The sequence below is a fragment of the Callorhinus ursinus genome, unplaced genomic scaffold (assembly GCF_003265705.2).
Source record: "Callorhinus ursinus isolate GAN/ISIS: 27379988/994484 unplaced genomic scaffold, GSC_fseal_2.0 scaffold41, whole genome shotgun sequence".
Lineage (NCBI taxonomy): Eukaryota > Metazoa > Chordata > Mammalia > Carnivora > Otariidae > Callorhinus > Callorhinus ursinus.
The window spans coordinates 440,859-459,121 of record NW_027397103.1 but is presented as its reverse complement, the minus strand read 5'-3'; the positions used below and the strand labels follow the sequence as shown (position 1 = coordinate 459,121).

Genomic DNA, 18,263 nt, shown 5'->3' with positions numbered 1-18,263 from the left:
AGGTAGGTACTATTATCCTCAACTTACAGATAAAAGAAACTGAGGCCTAGAGCAGATAAAGCAATTTGGCCAAATGAGGTAGAATCAGAACTAAAAAGAACCAAGGGTACTTTGATCCAGGGTTTTTTCTACTACATACAGCCTTTTCTTTGATTATGTCAAAGTTTGTGTAATCCTTCATTACAGTAACTTTGAGTACATAAAGACTTCATAATGAGCTTTATGTCTTTGCTAGTAGATTCTAGGCACATAGAAGAAGTGAATAAGAAGGAATTAAGAAAAACTGCAAAGTACAGACTATGGTGTAAACAGAAACATATAGTATTGCTGAGGGGATGGAAATTTCAAGGAAGAGCTCTTCTCCTTCAAGTCCCCCTGGGAGAAGTAAAAGTTTTGAGGTAGTCTTACAGCTGCTTTGTCACAGTTTGCCTATGCGTCCTCTGGTTTTACCATTGAGAAGAGGCTCACTCTCCTCCTCACACCTTGTGCGCCCCCCCCATGAGGGACTTGTCTACATGTTAGCGAATGATCAGACCATTGTGCTGATGGCTTGGGCCCTTTCTTTGGCGGCTCTCAGGAGCTTGAAGCTGTTACTCAATCTAAACAGGGTCTTAGCCCAAGTGACAGGACTGGTGAATCTTAGTGCACCCAGGGATAAGACAAAATTTAATGGGTGAAGAATGTAATGGTCCCAGCACTATTTCCTACCCAAAGAACCTGCATGACTGTGCAGATGAGAGCCTCTACTGAAGAGTTGTTTTTTTTTTTTTAAGATTTTATTTGAGAGAGGGAGCACAAGCAGGGGGAGGGGCAGAGGGAGAAGCAGACTCCCCACTGAGCAGGGAGCCCCGACTCGGATGCAAGGCCAGATTCCAGACCCCCGGGATCATGACCTGAGCCAAAGGCAGACGCTCAACCAACTGAACCACCCAGGCGCCCCTACCGAAGAAGTTTAAAAAAAAAAAACAAAAAATTCATGTCTGTAAAAATAATGCATCGATTACTTATTGGCTGTGCACTCTGTCAGCCACCTTGATAGGTATTTGACATACACCATCTCATTTGGTCCCTCTTCGCCTCTGCCAATTCAGAGATAAAGGCAGAAAGCCTCTGAGGCATTTCTCTACAGGACCTGGCGGAGCTGGGGACCGGCTCCAGCTCTGTGTGACTCCAGAGCATGTGTGCTTCTCAGTGCCATTCTGCCTCACCATGTGCTTTCTGCAGAAAATTTAGAAAACAGACTAGTTAAGGAAACAGAACTTCCTACCTCAAAAAAACCGCCCTCAACATGTTGGTGTATTTTTCCCAGCTTTGTGCCTCTGTGCACATGCATTTTTCTTTTTCATTATGTAATTGGGATCATATTGGTTCACAGCCAGCTCTTTTTTCATTTCTCTGCCGAAAACATTTTTCATATTGTTAAAAAATGTCAAACATAATTTTCAGTGGCTTTTTAACATTCCATCCCCTCTGTTCTTACTATCATAAAGCAAGTATAGCTTTAATTCAGCTTCTCTGGGATTGTTTTCAGCCTATTCCCTTTAAACTGAAGGCCTGGGGAGATACGGTGTAACATTTAGATCAGACATTAACTAAAAAGGACACTAGTGTTTTAAGCCAGAAGCATTTTTTATTATTTTTATTCAGTGAGGAAGATCTAGGATGCCCTACCTATAAAACTTAACCCTGAATCTGGACTTTTTTTTTTTTCTTGCTTCTGCTTTTGCCAGAAAAGATAAGCTCCTCTGAAGCAAGAAGCTGCCCTCAGCTGTGAGTCCTCAGCAGCATCGCTAATGATTACCTGGCGTTTCTGTGTCACAGGCAGGTCCTCAGGTGAGCTCTCCAGACTTGCTTGGGCAGAGAGAGCAGGTGATTAAGAAGACTGTTATCTTTTCCTCCCCTGCCTTCTTACCCTCCCTCCTGTGATCAGGTGGGCTTTGTTCATTTGTTTGGACAGTTACTGATGAGAGACTCCCGTGCTGGGAAAGTCTTGTTATTTAACAGATGTGAATCGCTGTTGAAAAGGGACCACAGAGGCCCCTCGGTAGGTTGACATGGGGGGAGCCCTGAATGAGCTTTTTATTCTTAATGGTGTTTTCACATGGGCACTGCTTTGAGGGGGGTAACATAGTAAAGAGATTGTTTTCCTGAAGTCTGTATTTCTGAGTAATCGATTTCAGTCATTTTGTCAGCTGGGCTGATTATATATTTGGGACAGAATGACAGTTTTCGAGCATCCAAAAAATCATCTCAGTGTGGGAGGCTCCCTGGACCAGTGTTGTGTGCGCTAGGCTGATAGCCAAAGCCACCCCTTTGGGAAAAGACAGTTACTGGTGATTTAGATAAAAATGTAATGGATAATTGAGAGGCTCTGTCCAAAACATGCCAGTCAGTGGATGGCAGAGTTCTGCTCCAGAGTCTTCCTCTGCCGTTGGCAAGATGGGATCAGTCAGGACAGCAGAACAAGTTCTACAGAAAACCAAACACATTCAGTTTAACAGATTGTCTTGCATTCTGGAATCACATTTGGCTTTTTTAACATGAAAATGGCCCCTTTTCCAAAAAAATTAAGGGTTTCTTTCGGGGTAGGCACAAAATAAGTGCCAGTAAATATTTGTTGCATGAATGGCTGAATGAAATAATGACAGTAAATGATTATTTTTTTCCTCCAAGTCTTGACTTGGGAAAATAAATTTGACTGCTCAGTGTTAGACTGTTCCAGAAAATTCGGTTATCTAGGAACCTTTGACCTGGAGGATGCCTGGTTTGCATTAGAGCTTTATGGATGGAATCGATTCATGCTTTGCTCATCTGTTAAACGATTATGGAGCCCATACCCTATGGCAGCTGCTGTGCTTTTTCTCTTAAGAAGATGTAATTATTTAATACAGGGAAGAGCATCGCTGGTCTAGATGAGTCGCATGAAAGGAGCCGATAGGAAGTTGGGACTTGTGCCAGGAGAGCTGTTAGCCCTTTTGGAGGGCACAGAAGCGTCCCTAGTAGCTCTTTGCTGCCGAAGTGCCTGCCCGCCCTTGGCTCCTGAGCCCCTTCCTGTGTGTGTTTTTCCTGGAATGACCCACAGAGGCCGCTCACCATTTTCCCTGCAGGGTTTGTGCAAGTTTGCAAACATGTTCACCGTTTCTCAGACCTCGAGAGCATGGTTCATCGATAGGGCCCGTCAGGCTCGAGAGGAAAGGCTCGTGCAGAAGGAGCGGGAACGGGCAGCCGTTGAGATTCAGGCCCACGTTCGGAGTTTCCTGTGTCGGAGTCGGCTGCAGAGAGAAATCAGGTGGGTGCCAGGGACTCAGCACATTCTCCCTTGCTCCCAATTAATAGCAAGAAAAGGTGGTGTTTTCTCCTGCAGTTCTTGAAAAGCCTTCCAGCTGCTGTAAGCTAATTTAAAATGTCTGTTTTTTCTTTTTTCTTATCCTTCCCTCCCTCCCCAGGAGAGAGATCGATGAGTTTTTTAAAGTAGATGATGCTGAGTCCAGTAAAAGAAACGCACTTTGTATTTTTAAGATTGCCAGGAAACTGCTGTTCCTGTTCAGAATTAAAGAGGATAATGAGGTAAAATAATAATAGCAAACACTCTGCTTCCCCATCTGCCAGGTCTTTTTAAAGTATTTTATAAATATGAATTCATTTAGGCCTTACAGCAGGTCGGCGAGATAGACTCTGTGACTGCCACATCCTGCCCTTTCTGTTTTCTTGGGACGTGTTTTGTAGGCATTGTGCCCAGTGCTGCTGAGAATCATCGCTGTTCACGTTCACTGTGATAAGCACTTGGACTCAGATGCAAAGGGGAGCCAGGGAGCCAGGCAGGTTAGGCGTAGGCCAGTGAGTGAAAGAAGCCATTTACAGGACAAAACGTAACAGAAAGCCTAATGAGCAGTAACCCCTTAGGAGGTGGTGGGGATGGGCGTGGTGAGGACTTCAGAGGGAGTGATGGCATCTGTGGCATGCCCAGGAGTGGGCAGCCACTCTTGGGTTCCCGCCAGTGGGGGACTGCCACTCTGATTTGGAAAGGAGGTGCTAGGGATCCTGTGCTCATTTGTAAAAATTGGTAGCTAATTTGAAATGTCTCTCAAATCCTGTAAACCACAGACAAAATGGGCTGGTTGCGCCTTTGGGATTGGAACAATCAGCCTAGAGCAGCGAGTTGTCTGTAATAATACTTCTCATACCATCGGGGAGTGGCCCTGTGCTCCCGGGGATTAGGCATTCCTTACTAGTAAGCGTCCCATTGTGCCAGACCCTCCTCTAGGCACTGGGGCCCCGGAAGGAAACAAGATGTGCAAGGTCTCTAGCCCCGTGGAACCTGTAGCCCAGAGAGAGGCAGAAGTATGCTGGTGATGGACACACAGACACACAGATGAGGACAGGCAGGTGCAGTGAGGTGACCCCTGTTGACAAGGAAACTATAGCTCCGGGTAATGAGGTGGCTGCCCAGGGCCATGGCACTTTTGAGGGCGGGTCCAGGGTTGGTGTAGACAGTGTAACTTAGTTTCCACTTTCCTTCCTTTTGCATTTCAAGAGAAAAATGATGATGTGACAGTTTGTGAGGCAAAAGTCCGTGTCCATGGTGCTTACAGAAGGGCCCCCGGGAGAGCACGATTCGGGGGACAGCTGCTAGTCTGCAGGAGTGTAGGCCCAGTTTGCCAGATTGATTTCGTTTTTCCAAAGGAGCCCCAGTCCAAAACGCACGTGTAGGACTCATCCAGCCCGTGGGCCACCAGTTTGAGAGCCTTTCATTAGCCTTTCCAATCATCAGTTTCCGTATCTATGATAGGAAATTAAATATGATCAGATACGTGAGTCATCTCGCGCCATGCAAGTGCCTGCATGTGCCAGGTGCCCACGGGACACTTGGCTTCTTTCCCATTTCACCGTCGGTTGTGGGAATTTATAACCCCCACTCTGCCTCTTTGCAGAGATTTGAGAAGTTGTGTCGCTGCATCCTGAGCAGCATGGATGCTGAGAATGAACCCAAGGTAAGTGGGACGGGGGCTGGGAAGTCTCCCAGAAGCTCTCAGGCCGGTCTCTTTGGCTCTGAAAGCTCCTGCTGAATGTTAGGATTTTGTTAGGTATGACTTTGCATAGGTACACACAGCCCTGCGTGTAAGGAACGGATCGAAACGTTAACAAAGTGCAACTGATTTTTTTAGTCTCTTCATTGTCCAAGAGCTATGGTCTGCTCTTACCTCTTACTCAGGATGCTAAATTTTCTTACTAGGCTATTTCATCTCTGGGTTTAGAGTTAAAATAAATCCTACTTGCTGCTTATTCACCCATTCATCTCCACTGCCTTCTCTGGCACTGGACCTAACAAATTGGTCCCATTCCAGTAGCTACAACGTATGTAATTTGGTCTCCGTACCTGCCCATTATGTTTCTCTTTCTTCTGCTTGTAGGTGTGGTATGTGTCCCTGGCTCTTTCCAAGGATCTCACCCTCCTGTGGATTAAACAGATCAAACACATCCTTTGGTATTGCTGTGAGTTTCTTGAGCAGCTCAAGGTAAAAACAAAACAAGACACCTGTAAATATATCCTTCTCATTGGAGGCCTTTAGCGTATATTTTGAGAGTCCTCGTGATTCCTTCATAGGTTATTCCTTTGGAAGTTTGTCAGAATCTAGTAAGAAATTATTAGAGCCCTTGTTCTGAGATAGAGCAAGTTAGATACCGTTATCAGAATGAGCCCTTCTTTCCTGTGCAGTTTAAAATTCCCAATTTTGAACATTGGGAATCTGTTGGCTTTCTTTCCATTGTTTTGATACAACGGGTCATTTATTGTTTATATTACTGTACTAGTCAGGCCTCTTGTTACAAGTGCAGATACCGAACGTGAGTGCAGCTAGTAATACATACAAGCTAAGCAAGAAAGAGAATATCTTTTAAGAATATTCTCTGTAACATGGCAGCCGGGGATGACCAGAACCAGGAGCTTCTAGGATTCTCCTTCTTTGTCCCTTTCTCTCATCCCTGCTCCCTTTTGGAATCACGGTAGCCAGCAGTTCTGGCCTCACATCCTTACCCTATCTTGACCAAAGAGAAAAGGGAGGCCTCCCCAGTGGTTTAGAAATCTGGGAGGACTCAAAGGTGCAGTGGGATCCTGGTCTCAACCTTGAACTGGTCACAGTGACAAGAGGGATGGGGTACTGCCACTGGCCCTTCCTGGTCCTGTACTCACACTTGTGTTATAAGAAGGTGGGCAGAGGCGTGAGTCGTTGCAAATGGCGGACATTTTCACTTTGCACGATACGGGGAGAGGTTTCAGGGGCAGAGGCTTGGCAATGACTCAGGTAGTAGCGGAGTGATGGACCAGATGTCCCCAGAGCCTCCGCTGAGCCATTCCTAGCCATCTCCCTCAAGACACTTGTGAATGACTCACTTGGCCTTGACCTGGCAGCAAGCATGAATTACGATTATAATAATAGGCAGTATTCCATAGAGTTATCTACGTGCCAGGCACTGTTCTTAGTGCTTTATATACATTAATCCATGTATTTCTAACAACAAGCCTATGGAGAAAGCAATGATCCTACCCCTAGTCAACAGCCAAGGAAACGGGTACAGAGAGGGTAAGCAACTTGGCCTAAATCACACAGCTAGTCCGTGGTAAAGCTAGCCGTCTGAGCCTAGAGGCCCTGTAATGTCCAATTGGATTTCTACACTGCTGCTTCACTGAACATGCATGCATGCATGCATACGTACGTACACCCAGCAAGCCAGCTCCAGTCAGCTTGTTTTCCAAGAATTCTCTTCTCAATTCCCAAGAGCATTTCAGATTCCATGCTTGAGCACTTCTGTCATTTAACTCCCAAAGTGGTCATTCCCCAAGAGAAAAAGAATAAACTCGGACAGTCCTGACTCACTTATCAGAGGCCGAGTGCATCCAGGTAGGTTGTTAAGTGGATGCTCGGCTGTTGGAGACTGGAGGGCATATGTCTTAATCTCAGTCTCTTTATTGTTTCCAGCCTGAAATTTTACAGGACTCCAGACTCATCACGCTGTACCTCACAATGCTTGTCACCTTCACAGACACTTCAACGTGGAAAATTCTCCGTGGAAAAGGTCTGTGGGGCTTGCTTCAAAACCTTTCCCAGGTGGCATTTGCATAGTGAGCTTCGGGACCTTTCCACCTTTTTGAGAAGCTTGTTCACCGCCGTAAGCCTCAGGGAGAGACCTAAAACTGTACAAATGAAGATGCCCTTGGCGCTTCCATCAGAGAGCATTTGCAGTATTCAGAATATATGTTCAGTGTTGTGTTATAATTTCTCCTTTCTTTGCATTTATGTTTAAAGGCTTGGTCCTTCTGATCTCATTTTTTTAAAGCTCCCCTAGCACCTCAGCCTCAAAGCGGTAATATTTGCTCAAGCCTTGTCATTTGTATCAGAATCATTGAGCAGCAAATAATTCCATTTTGCCCATAAAATTTGTGTTGTGAAGCTGCCTCCTTTTCCCTGGAAAGTGCACTGAGCTTACGTGTTTCATACATTCACTTCATCCGTTTGGCAAATAGCCTTCTCTGTGCCAGATACCACACAGGCGCTGGAGAGACAGAGAAGGTCACTGCCCTCGAGGGGCTTTAGGTGCCGAACGACTGCTGTGTGCCTGCCCTTCCTCAGAGCACTGGGGAGTCTGGTGAGAGAGACTCCAAAGGGAAGTCACAGATCTGTGATTATATGTGAACATAGGCAGACTGTACACGTGAACACATACGTGTCCTGACAGCAGTGTGGCAAGTGCCCGAAAGGAAGGGTACAAGAGGCGAGAGCATTCAGTGGTTGGGGGAGGACCTGCCTCGCTGTGTCTGGCGCTCGGGCTCTCCTGCGGGAACGATGTCTGAGCTAAGAGCCGGAGGGAGGGTTGGCGTTCACAGGGCCAAGAGGAGGGACAACACTGAGAGCAGAGGCAACTGTATGTGCAGAGGCTCCCGGCCAGGAAGGAGGGGTGATTTTAAGGCAGGGGCATTGTGGGGTGGTTTAAAACTGGGTGAGTTCTGGCCTTGAGTTCCAGGGAGCTCGTATCCCAGTGCGATAGGAGGCAGCCACAGATAGCAGAAAGTGCCAAGCCGTCGGAGGGAATTACAAAAGGTGCTACAGGCGCTCAGAGGCTGGGGACATTCTTCTGACCAGGGAAATGATAGGACTCATCGCCTAAGAGGGGATGCTTGAGCTGGACCTTCTGGGAGAGAGAATTCTGGAGATTGGCCTCTCCCTGTACTCTGGTACCGAACCAAAGCGGGGAGAGTAGGAAAGTAAGCCAGAGAAAAATCTACTTTCTTTATGGCCTTGGGCCTGGGCCATGATATTCTGTACCACTTATAAAAGGTTCACAGTAAGGCCAGAGCCTTTCTTCTCAGACTTCTTTCTTCATTTAGGGGAGAGTCTTCGACCAGCCTTGAACCACATTTGTGCAAACATCATGGGACATCTCAACCAGCATGGATTTTATTCTGTGCTGCAGGTTTGTGACCCTCATCCCCTATCACGGGACCTCGTTCTTCCTTACCTAAACTTGGATTTTTACAGCTGATTTCGGCCTATCTGGTGCCCTCCCCACAGAAACCTTTTCACAGGAGTTTAAAGCCTGGCATCCTGTCTCTTCCCTTACCTTGAGTCCCCTGTGGTTTGTGTCAAGGGAGGACAGTGGCCCTGGGATCCCTTTATTGTGCTCCATCTTTGGCTCCAGGAATAACCCAGTCACTTGACATTTAAAGTCGAGAAGGAGGCCTCAGGGCTTGGTTCCCTCGGGTCCCTTCTTGGGCGGTGTCTGGAATTACCTTTCTTGCTGTGTTCTCAAACCCCTTCTGTCCACACTGCCCCTGACTGTGCCATCTCACTCACACCCCCAGGGGATTGTCGGAACTCTAACCGCTGTTTAAAAGCACCTGGGAGATTCTTGATTTTAAGAAGTTGCACTGATCTAGCCCTGCCTTCTGCCTGGTACTGAGATCGGCTCCTTCCTGATCGGGTTGCCTTTTCTCCTCACACAAACCCTGTGAGGTGCATGCTAGCCAGAGGTGGTGTCGTCAGCCATTCATCTCTGTGAGGAAGCTTCTGGATACCAGAATATAGGAAAGACACACAGGCAAGGTTTAAGTCTGGTGTTCTTTTCACTGGCTATTAACTTTTTTAGCTCTTTATGCTTTTTAAATTTCAAATAGGATATCGAGAGAGGCGTCAGGAAGGCGATAACCCTTACTTTGCTCTCCCTTCATTTTCAGAGAACATTCCAGTAGAGCTTTTTATCTGAAGCCCTCATTTTATTTCTGTGCTGCTTTTTTTACATGCAAGTGAATATATAGTTGGCGTTGTCCCCCGACCAGTTAAAATGTTCTTTTTCAGATATTGTTAACCCGCGGCCTGGCGAGACCCCGGCCTTGTCTGTCCAAAGGCACTTTAACTGCAACCTTTTCTCTAGCGCTGCGGTAAGTAGTAAACTCCAGCTGAGGGGTTGGCGCACTTCGGGAGGCTTCCTCCTCTTGCTTTCCTTTTCTCCTGTTCCTTATGTTCGGTGTGGGCTGCCCGCTTTGTCTGAATTCACAGGAAGTGTCTTTCTTCCGATCGTGATGCATCTGTGGCAGCTCTTCTGTCTGTGCCCCTGAATTTTTTGCATCACGATTTGAAGGAAGTTTTTCAAAGTGAATTGCTTTTCATTGTGCCAAGGGCCCGAGACACAAGTATTTTTCCTTTTGAGCTTTTAATCGATACAGAGAACCCGAGAGCTGGAGGAGGCTCAGCGAAGAGCCAAGCAGAGGGTTAAGGGAGTAGTGTTGTGAACACAGGTTTAAAATGTTCAAATCTGGAGGCCCAGAGAGGATGTGCTGTTTGTCTTCACTTAGTTAGGAGATACAAAATACGTACGAAGCTAAACAGTTACATGTGGAAATTATGCCTGCAATTCAGAGAATCGCCATGTACACAAAGCTGTGTCTGTTTGGGTCTGGAACTGTTTAGCTTAAACTGTTGAAAGTTTAAACTGTTGAAAGGAGCACTGACTTGGGGGAAGATGTTAGTAAGGTAACCTGCTAATCTTAATCCCTAAGATAATAATAACTTAGGGCAGAGGGAGTGTTGGGGGTCAAATTAGCTTGGTAGAGCTCCCTGCTGTGCCCCCTTTGCTAATCCACAGGGCACTTTACCTCAGGAAGCTCTTGACAAGTCCTGAGGTTCAGGAACCTTTGGGCTTGTTTAATCTGATGTTGGCCCGAACATATCTGAACATGGAATACCTTCGCCTAATTTTTCAGTGTGGAGCATGTCTATTAATGTCCCATGGAGTCCTTTTCTATGGAGTACTATTTTGGAAAATGATGTTCTAGAGTATCAGTTGGCAAACTTTTTCGGTAAGGGGCCAGCTAATACGTATTTTCGGTTCTGTGGGCCACACACTGTCACAGCCACCCTGGTGTTGCAGCACAAAGCAGCTGTAGACCATACATACACAAGCAAGAAGGGCTGTGTTTCAATAAAACTGTATTTAGAAAAAGAGGCAGTGGGCAGAATTGGGTCTTTGAGCCATATTTTGCCATTCCTGGTCTAGACTGTGCTGTCCACTAACCACTGAACCTTGTGGGGCTGTTTAAATAGAAATACATTACAACTAAGAATTCAGTTCCTCGTTTAGCGACGTTTCAAGTGCTTCCAGGCCACATGGGACTGAGCAGTGATGACCTTACTGGACCGCACAAATGAGGAACATTCCCATCATCACGGAAAGTTCTATGGGACAAGGCTGGTCCAGAGCAGCCCTGCCAATAGAAATAGAATGAGAACTGCAATAAAAAAAGTACAAAGAAAGGGGAAATTAAGTTTAATGATCTATTTTATTTAAACCAGTATATCTAAAGTATAATCATTTCTACATGAAGTCAGTATTTTTAAATAATTTATTTTATTTAAAAGTAATAATTTTTTTTCTTTTCATACTGAGTCTTCAAAATCTGGGGTGGATTTTATACTTAAAGTCTATCTGCTGCTGAACTCACCACATTGTAAGTGCTCAGGAGCCACACGTGGTCAGCAGCTACTGCGTCGGACTGCACATTTCTAGAGGCAAGATCCTTAAGACCGAAGAGCAGGTGTCAGCCAGTGATGCTATAATTAGTTCCAGAGCTAGACAGATTATCCAGTAAACAATTAGACCTTCCTTGCAGACCTTGAGAGGAATTGTATTTAATGAGTCGTAGGATGTAGGTACAAACAGGTTTTCCAGTGAGAGGTTTCCTGCAACTTCTTTTCCTGAGTCACCTTCTGGGGCGGCTCATTCCGGCATCACCCACCCTCTTCCCTGTCAGGGGCAGCAAAGGGTTAGCACACGGATGCCCGAGCTCCAGGGTACAGCAGCAGCTCTGCCGCCTCGGTCTCCCGAGAACACAAATCTTTCCTTCCGTTACGGCGTCCCTCCCCTGCCCCGAGAGGGTTGTCATTCATGGTGTGATTCACCAAAAGGGTCACACCCACCCAGTCCAGCACGTTTCTTCTCCCTTAAGAATACGGTAGCATCCATCATTTTAGGTTTTTTCACTCTGTACGTTAGAGTCCTTTGGCTCACTTGAGAAGGCCGGGCTGCTTTAAAGCCTTTTTCTTAAACGGTGCACCTTTTCCCCCTCGGAATATCTGTATGTAATTGAAAATGGCCGGGACCTTTTAAAACAAGATACCTAGTGGTTTTGTCATACTGGAATAAACTATTGAAAGTCTGTAAAATTATAAATGATATGTTTAGACATGATCACCAAATCTTACGGTGCAAATAGCTAACATTCATGGGCCACACAATTGTTTTAAGACTTCTGCTCACATATATGACTCCTCACCACATTCTCTAATCTTGGTCTTATAGATGAGGAAGCTAAGGCCCAGAGAGGTTAAGCCATGTGCCGCCCGTCACACAGCAGGGAGTGGCAGGGCCAGGGATTAAACCCAGGCTGTCTGACTCCAGAGCCCATGCTCTTTACTCCTCGTTCTTTACGCTTGCCTACTTGCCTCCCGTATTGGACACATTTTTGTATTCTAGGTACAATATATATAGAATTCGTGGCATGTGGGAACTTTCGTAAATTCTCCCTGTTCCATTTCTTACCCAGGCCGCAGGTTTGCCCAGGCTCAGTTTCTGTTTTCCCGTGTGCCTGTCCTGCTCTCTGTTGGCGGGTACTGTGCAGTGAACCTCTCTTTTCCCCTCCTCCCCTGCCGTGCCTAACACTGAGACCCGCACATAAGGCGCACCCTGTCCAGCGTACCACTGGCAGGACATTGGAAGGATTTTTCACCCTAGGCGGCTTAGGTGCAACAACCACAAGGCTAAAGGAAGTTTTTGATGACCTCGTACTAGGGGTATAGATAACAGGGCATTGAGGTGTGTATGTGTGGTCTTTTTAGACTGGCCTCCCTCAAGGCAACCCTGCCTCCTAGCAGTCCTGCAGTACCTCACTCGCGGTGGGTCAGGCGGATTTACTCCGGGATGTGACTGGGGGCGGGGTCCTGCCGTTGGCATCCCCTTGGAAGTGAGAAGTGATGAGTTAAAGTGGTGGTGACATTCTCTTGTGGTTTGCTTTTCCTCTGTCTAGATAATTGCTTCGTCCTGATCCACGCCTCTTTCTAACATACAGAAAGTAACTTAATTCTCTTTTTAGAGAATTCGCTTTTGTCCAACTCAGCTCAGCGAGTTTAGCTTGACTGGTCAGCCTCCTATAGACAGGTGGTTCACATAGACACCGGTGTTTTGAGCATTTCAGCCATATGCAGTTTTCTGGTCCCAAAAATGGTACCCTTGAAAGTGAAAGTTTTTGATACAAATTCTGATAAGTCTAAATACCGGTAACATACTTGCTTGTTGCCACTGGAGCACCTTAGCTGGAAGAGATCAATTTCCTCCTGTAAGTTCTTTTTTGTTTGTTTGTTTTTTCTTGCATGATCTCTGGTGTTTTTTTAAAATAACTTTATTGAATTATAATTCACATATCCTTCCTTTCATTCATTTGAAATATACAGTTCACTGGTTTTTAGTACATTCACAGAGTTGTGCAGTCATCACCACTGTCTAATTCCAGAAATAAACCCCATACCCATCACCAGTCACATCCCTTCCCCCCCCACCCCGCCCCTCCCCCCATCCATGCCCCCAGCAACAACTAATCTACTTTCTCTCCCTTGGGGTTTGCCTCTTCTGGACGTTTCACATAAATGGAATCCTACAACATGTGGTCTTCCATGCCTGGCTTCTTTCACTTTCATCTGTGTTGTAGAATGTATCCATTTTTTGTTCTTTGTTATGGCTGAGTAATATTCCGTGGTATGGCTGTGCCACCTTCGGGTTGTTTCTATTTCTTGGCTGTCATGAATGGTGCTACTGTGAACATTTATGTGTAAGTTTTTAGTGTGGACCTGCTTTTCATTTCGTATATATTCCTCAGAGTGGAATTGCTGGATCAGGTGGTAACTCCGTGCTTAACTTTTAAGAAAAACTGCCAGACAAAGTGGTCTCACCATCTTACATTCCCACCAGTAACAAATGAGGGTTATAAATTCTCCAAGCTCCCCCCAACCCTTGTTATCTTCTTTATCATAGTCCCCTTCACGGGTGTGAGGTGACCCCTCCCTGTTGTTTTGATCTGCAGTTCCCTGATGGCCAGTGATGTTAACCATCTTGTCATGTGCTTATTAACCATTCACATCTCTTTCTTTGGAGAAATGTCTATTTACGTTCTTTGCCCATTGTTTAATTGGGTTGTCTTTTGTTGTTGAGTGTTTGAGTTCTTTATATGTTCCAAATAAAAGTCCCTTACCAGGAGATAATTTGCAAATATTTCCTCCCTTTCTTCTGGTTGTCTTTTCACTTTCTTGATGGTGTCTTTTGAAGCCAAAAGTTTTATGTTTTGTGATTTTTTTTTTTTAAAGATTTTATTCACCCATTTTGAGAGAGTGAGAAAGAGCACACACGTACACAGCAGCGAGGAAGAGGGGCAGAGCCAGAGGGAGAAGCAGACTCCCCACTGAGCCGGGAGCCCCATGTGGGGCTCGATCCCAGGAGCCTGGGGTCATGACCTGAGCCAAAGGCAGACGCTCAACCGACTGAGCCATCCAGGCGCCCCAAATTTTGTGACTTTTTTTTTTTGTCCTAAGAAATCATTGTCAAACCCAAGGTCACAAAGATGCTGTGTTTCCTTCTAAGAGTTTTACAGTTTTAGTTATAAAACTAGCATTTAGGTGTATAATCCATTTTGAGTTAATTTTTACATATGGTTTGAGGTAGGGGTCATTATCTTATTTTAATAACATTTATCTTTTTTTGATTATGGAGGATTGCATGCTTATTGTAGAAAACCTGAATGAAATAGAGTAGTATAGGGAAAAACCAGAAGAATTTCTGCAACTCAGAAGTAACCTTGTCAACAATGAAATCTTGTTTTACTCCAGAAAAAAAAAAAAAGGAAATAGAGTAGTATAAGAAAAAGTGTCTCTTATGCACAAACAATGAATCATGGAACACTACATCAAAAACTAATGATGTATGGTGATTAACATAACAATAAAAATTATTTTAAAAAACCAGTATTTTCAGAGATGAAAAAAAAAAATGTCTCTCCTGATTCTACAACCCAGACACACGTTGTTAACATTTTTTAAAATCTGTCCTTCTTGGGTTTTTTTCACTTGTATATACTTATGGGCTTATCTATGTATACACATATCTAAGTATTATTATCATAATGCATACTTACAGTAAATTGCTTAATCAGAATGTGAATTGTTGGTGAGTTATCACATAGTAAACACGCCTGCATAAGGACCACTCCCCTTGAGAAATAGAACAGTGCTGGCATTCCAGAAGGTCTCTTCCTTCCTCTAGGTCACTACCTCCTCCCTTGCCTCCCATAGACATAGTTCCTCATCCTGTTTTCTTTAAAGTTTATTACAGCAAGAGTATTTGCTCATGTCAGTAAAACTTCAAAACGGCTCTCTGTCTCCTAGCTGCATCCTACAGCTGTACTGTCACTGACTCAGCCACTCCCCTTGGGGGGATCCTCATTTTCAGCCTGTAGTTTCCTATAAGTCCTGTGAAGCATAATTCCAGGGGAATTGGGGGCGTTGGCACAGTGGCTCTTTGGCTCTGGGGTGACGTGCACGCCCGTGTGAAGAAGGTAATCTGTCTGTGTCTAGCCCTGTGATTGCCGCGCAGTTTTCAGACAATCTGATTCGACCATTCCTCATCCACATCATGTCTGTACCCGCTCTTGTGACTCATCTCAGCACAGTGACCCCTGAGGTAAGTGATTCCGTGATGTCCCCCCCGAGTCCGTTTTTGCCTTTCTTCTTAGAAATTAGAGAGTAAATGTTTTCTCTGTTAATTTCCACTTCTTCTCCTGAGATTTCTTCTAAACCAGTAGCCACCATAGGCACGCTCATGTTAGCAGGCCAGAAAATCAGGTTCTCATCTTTATTAGTTTTCTTCCTGGCCATTGAGGGCACGTTTGGCCTCCAGTTGTTGATCTGCAAGCCATCACGTTCATACTGTGGTGGGACATTCTTCCTATCAGCTCCCGCTCTTAACAGTCTGCAATTGTTTGCAGCGCCTCACTGTTTTAGAATCTCATGACATGCTTCGTAAATTCATCACATTTTTAAGAAACGAAGATCGATGCCGTGACGTATGTGAAAGCTTAGAAGGATGCCATACGCTCTGTCTAATGGGTGAGTATCTGTGGCTGGAATTTGTGTTCTGGGTGTCGGGAAAAGTCCAAGTGTTTCTGTTTTTTACTGTTCTGGAGATCATGAGTTGTTTTTAGTAACACTTGGAAGTACTTAAAAGACATGTAACCAGATGGATAAAACAGACAACGTAAAATTGAAAATCAAAGGAAAATATATCCACCTGGCAACCTAGTTGAGTGACTGTAAATGAATGTTAAATTTTGGCCCTCAGCTTCCTGGCAGCCAAGGGAAAAATGAAAATGCCGTGAATCGCCTGGATAATTCTCCATCTCCAGAGAGAAGAACGGGCACAGTTAGGTGGTGTTTAGATCAGAATAGGGCCTGCATCATCTATTTTATGTTTTCCTTGTAAATGAAGACAGGACAGAAGAAAATGGATAGAAGCATTTGAAATCAGCAGTGGTACGTAATTCTCATCACTTAGAAGAAGTTTATTTTACATAGAAAAAGGTTCTCGGGGCGAAATTTTAAGAGAGTTTATGGTGAGAGTCCTCACACAAGGCATATTGAATAACTTCGGTGAACATTGGACAACAGTGATTTCCCAGAACGCTCAGATGTGCTTCCAAAGGTCATTTCTTACACTGGCTCTTGATTTTTTAATCTTAGTGTAGTATCAAAATGTTATGCTAACTAAAGATCACACATCTCTGTGTGACGTTTTACGTTACTTCATATAATCCTCACATCAAGAGTGGGGAGCTTTATTCCAGTCTTATAATGAGGAAAAGGGTTGGAGAGGTGGGTTGAGGGGCACGCAGCTCTTCTGTGGCAGAGCCAGGATTTGAAGCTAGGCACCTCTCTGCGTGGCGTTTCTTCCTACACATGAATGTGTCTGCAGGAGCCCTGGGCAGAGAGCAGGGCAGTGAAGGTGACGCAGTGGGTCACCTGGGCCCACTACACTGTTTCTCTCTTTGTAGGCAACCTCCTTCACTTGGGCTCCCTCAGCCCCAGGGTGTTAGAGGAGGAGACGGACGGGTTTGTGAGTTTGCTCACCCAGATGCTGTGCTACTGTCAGAAGTACGTGTCCCAGAAGAAATCCAACCTGACCCACTGGCACCCTGTCCTCGGCTGGTTCTCGCAATCTGTGGACTACGGGTGAGTCCTGGAGGCAAACCGCCATCTTTCCTGTCCCCTGCGTGCCTCTCACCACCTCTCCCTTCTTCCTTCCTTTCTTCCAGCTTGTGTTGTGTTGTTTGTTACAAAAGTAATATATATTCACTGAATAAAATCTGGATAAGACCGAAAGAGAATAAAAACCACCCCATTATGCCACTACCCCGAGACAACCTGCGTGAATATCCCTTCAGTTTCTTTTTTTTTTACCTGTTAATATCAGCAATTGTTTTGAGGTCATTTTATTTTGTATTTAATTCTTTAGTAAACTGTGAACCTCATCTATCAATACTATTTTTTCTTTTTCAATATCGCTTTTCCTGACTCCCTAGATTGCCGTATTTTGGAGATACTGAAATAAGACACATGATTGAAAGGGGATAGAAGTCACCTCATCCTTTTCAAGAGGTGGAATATCAATTTAAAAATTTTTAATTACAGAACTCAGAAACATTAAAAATGTTAGGCAAGAAGAGAGCAATTAAGTGAGGTGGCGTCATGAGTTTGAAAATGAAAGCTGTACCCTTGACTGAGATGAGGCAGGTCTCAGGAGTGAAGGCAGCTGTGGCTCCCCACTGTTTTCCTGTTCAGATCTCTGCCTGGGTCCCTGGCAGCTGCCCTTGAGGCAAAGAATGAGGGCCAGGGAAGGAAATCCCCAGATCGTCTCCCTTTTCCCTATGCCTGAGAGCCATCCAGTTGAAGAGACAAATGACCAGCCGATGGCAGGTCCCTGTGTGACATCCCAGCCTGAAGAGGGTGGAGCATGTGTGACTGGGACTCGGGAGGGAGGTTGTGGGAGGCAGGAAGGGCAGGAGAGCACAGCATTGCAGCCTGGTCTGCTCTGAGGGGCTTTGGACAAGCCGCTTTACCCCACTCTCCAGTCCTGAAACATGGGGACGGTTTTCCCAGGCTTCGGATAGTGTTGTTTCAGAGGATCAAATGAGATAAGGTATGTCGAGGGCCTGCCTCTAGGCCTGGCCCATGCCCGTGGGTGGTGGCTCTTTCTCCTGTGATGCTGGGAGCCCGAGGGAGCCTTGATGGGTTGGAGAGCCGGGAGGTGATGAAGGCAGATTTCAGGAGTGAGTCTGATGCTTGGGGTGCCGTGTGGATTGGGGGAGGGAGCACTTGAAGGCAAGGAGCCTCTTAGGAGGTTGGGGGTCACGGAGATTTGCAGGCCAGGCCTGCAGTCTAGGTGTGAAGAAGAGGACCGTACAACAAGAATCATTTAGCTTTTGTCGACTGGGTGGTAAGTGGGGTGGGATCAGGACGAAGAACTGAGACAGGGTGCCTGGGGGGACTGTGCCGAGGAGCGCCTGGGGCCCTGGGGTGAGCAGGAATGCCGTCAGTGGCACAAGAAGCCCTGGGGAGGGCAGCAGAGAAGACAGGGAGGGCAGTACCTTATGCATCTAGGCCCTCGGTGGCATTTGT

The 18,263-nt window shown here is 45.6% G+C and overlaps 1 protein-coding gene across 9 annotated transcripts in view; it reads left to right on the top strand.

Moving 5' to 3' along the window:
- UBE3B (ubiquitin protein ligase E3B) overlaps positions 1–18,263 on the top strand; it is a 51,909-nt gene that overhangs the window by 1,628 nt on the left and 32,018 nt on the right. For 4 of the 9 annotated variants that reach the window (XM_025889297.1, XM_025889300.1, XM_025889298.1 and 1 more), the window contains 12 exons: positions 1,731–1,833; positions 1,958–2,044; positions 3,108–3,289; positions 3,447–3,567; positions 4,932–4,991; positions 5,412–5,516; positions 6,978–7,074; positions 8,384–8,469; positions 9,351–9,433; positions 15,168–15,273; positions 15,578–15,698; positions 16,640–16,817. In XM_025889297.1, coding sequence (XP_025745082.1) covers positions 1,964–2,044; positions 3,108–3,289; positions 3,447–3,567; positions 4,932–4,991; positions 5,412–5,516; positions 6,978–7,074; positions 8,384–8,469; positions 9,351–9,433; positions 15,168–15,273; positions 15,578–15,698; positions 16,640–16,817 — 1,220 coding nt within the window. In that variant the 5' untranslated portion in view covers positions 1,731–1,833; positions 1,958–1,963. Of the gene's footprint in view, positions 1–1,730; positions 1,834–1,930; positions 2,045–3,107; positions 3,290–3,446; positions 3,568–4,931; positions 4,992–5,411; positions 5,517–6,977; positions 7,075–8,383; positions 8,470–9,350; positions 9,434–15,167; positions 15,274–15,577; positions 15,699–16,639; positions 16,818–18,263 lie in introns of all 9 variants that reach the window. The other 5 variants (XM_025889299.1, XM_073880972.1, XM_025889301.1 and 2 more) reach the window with 3 other exon arrangements.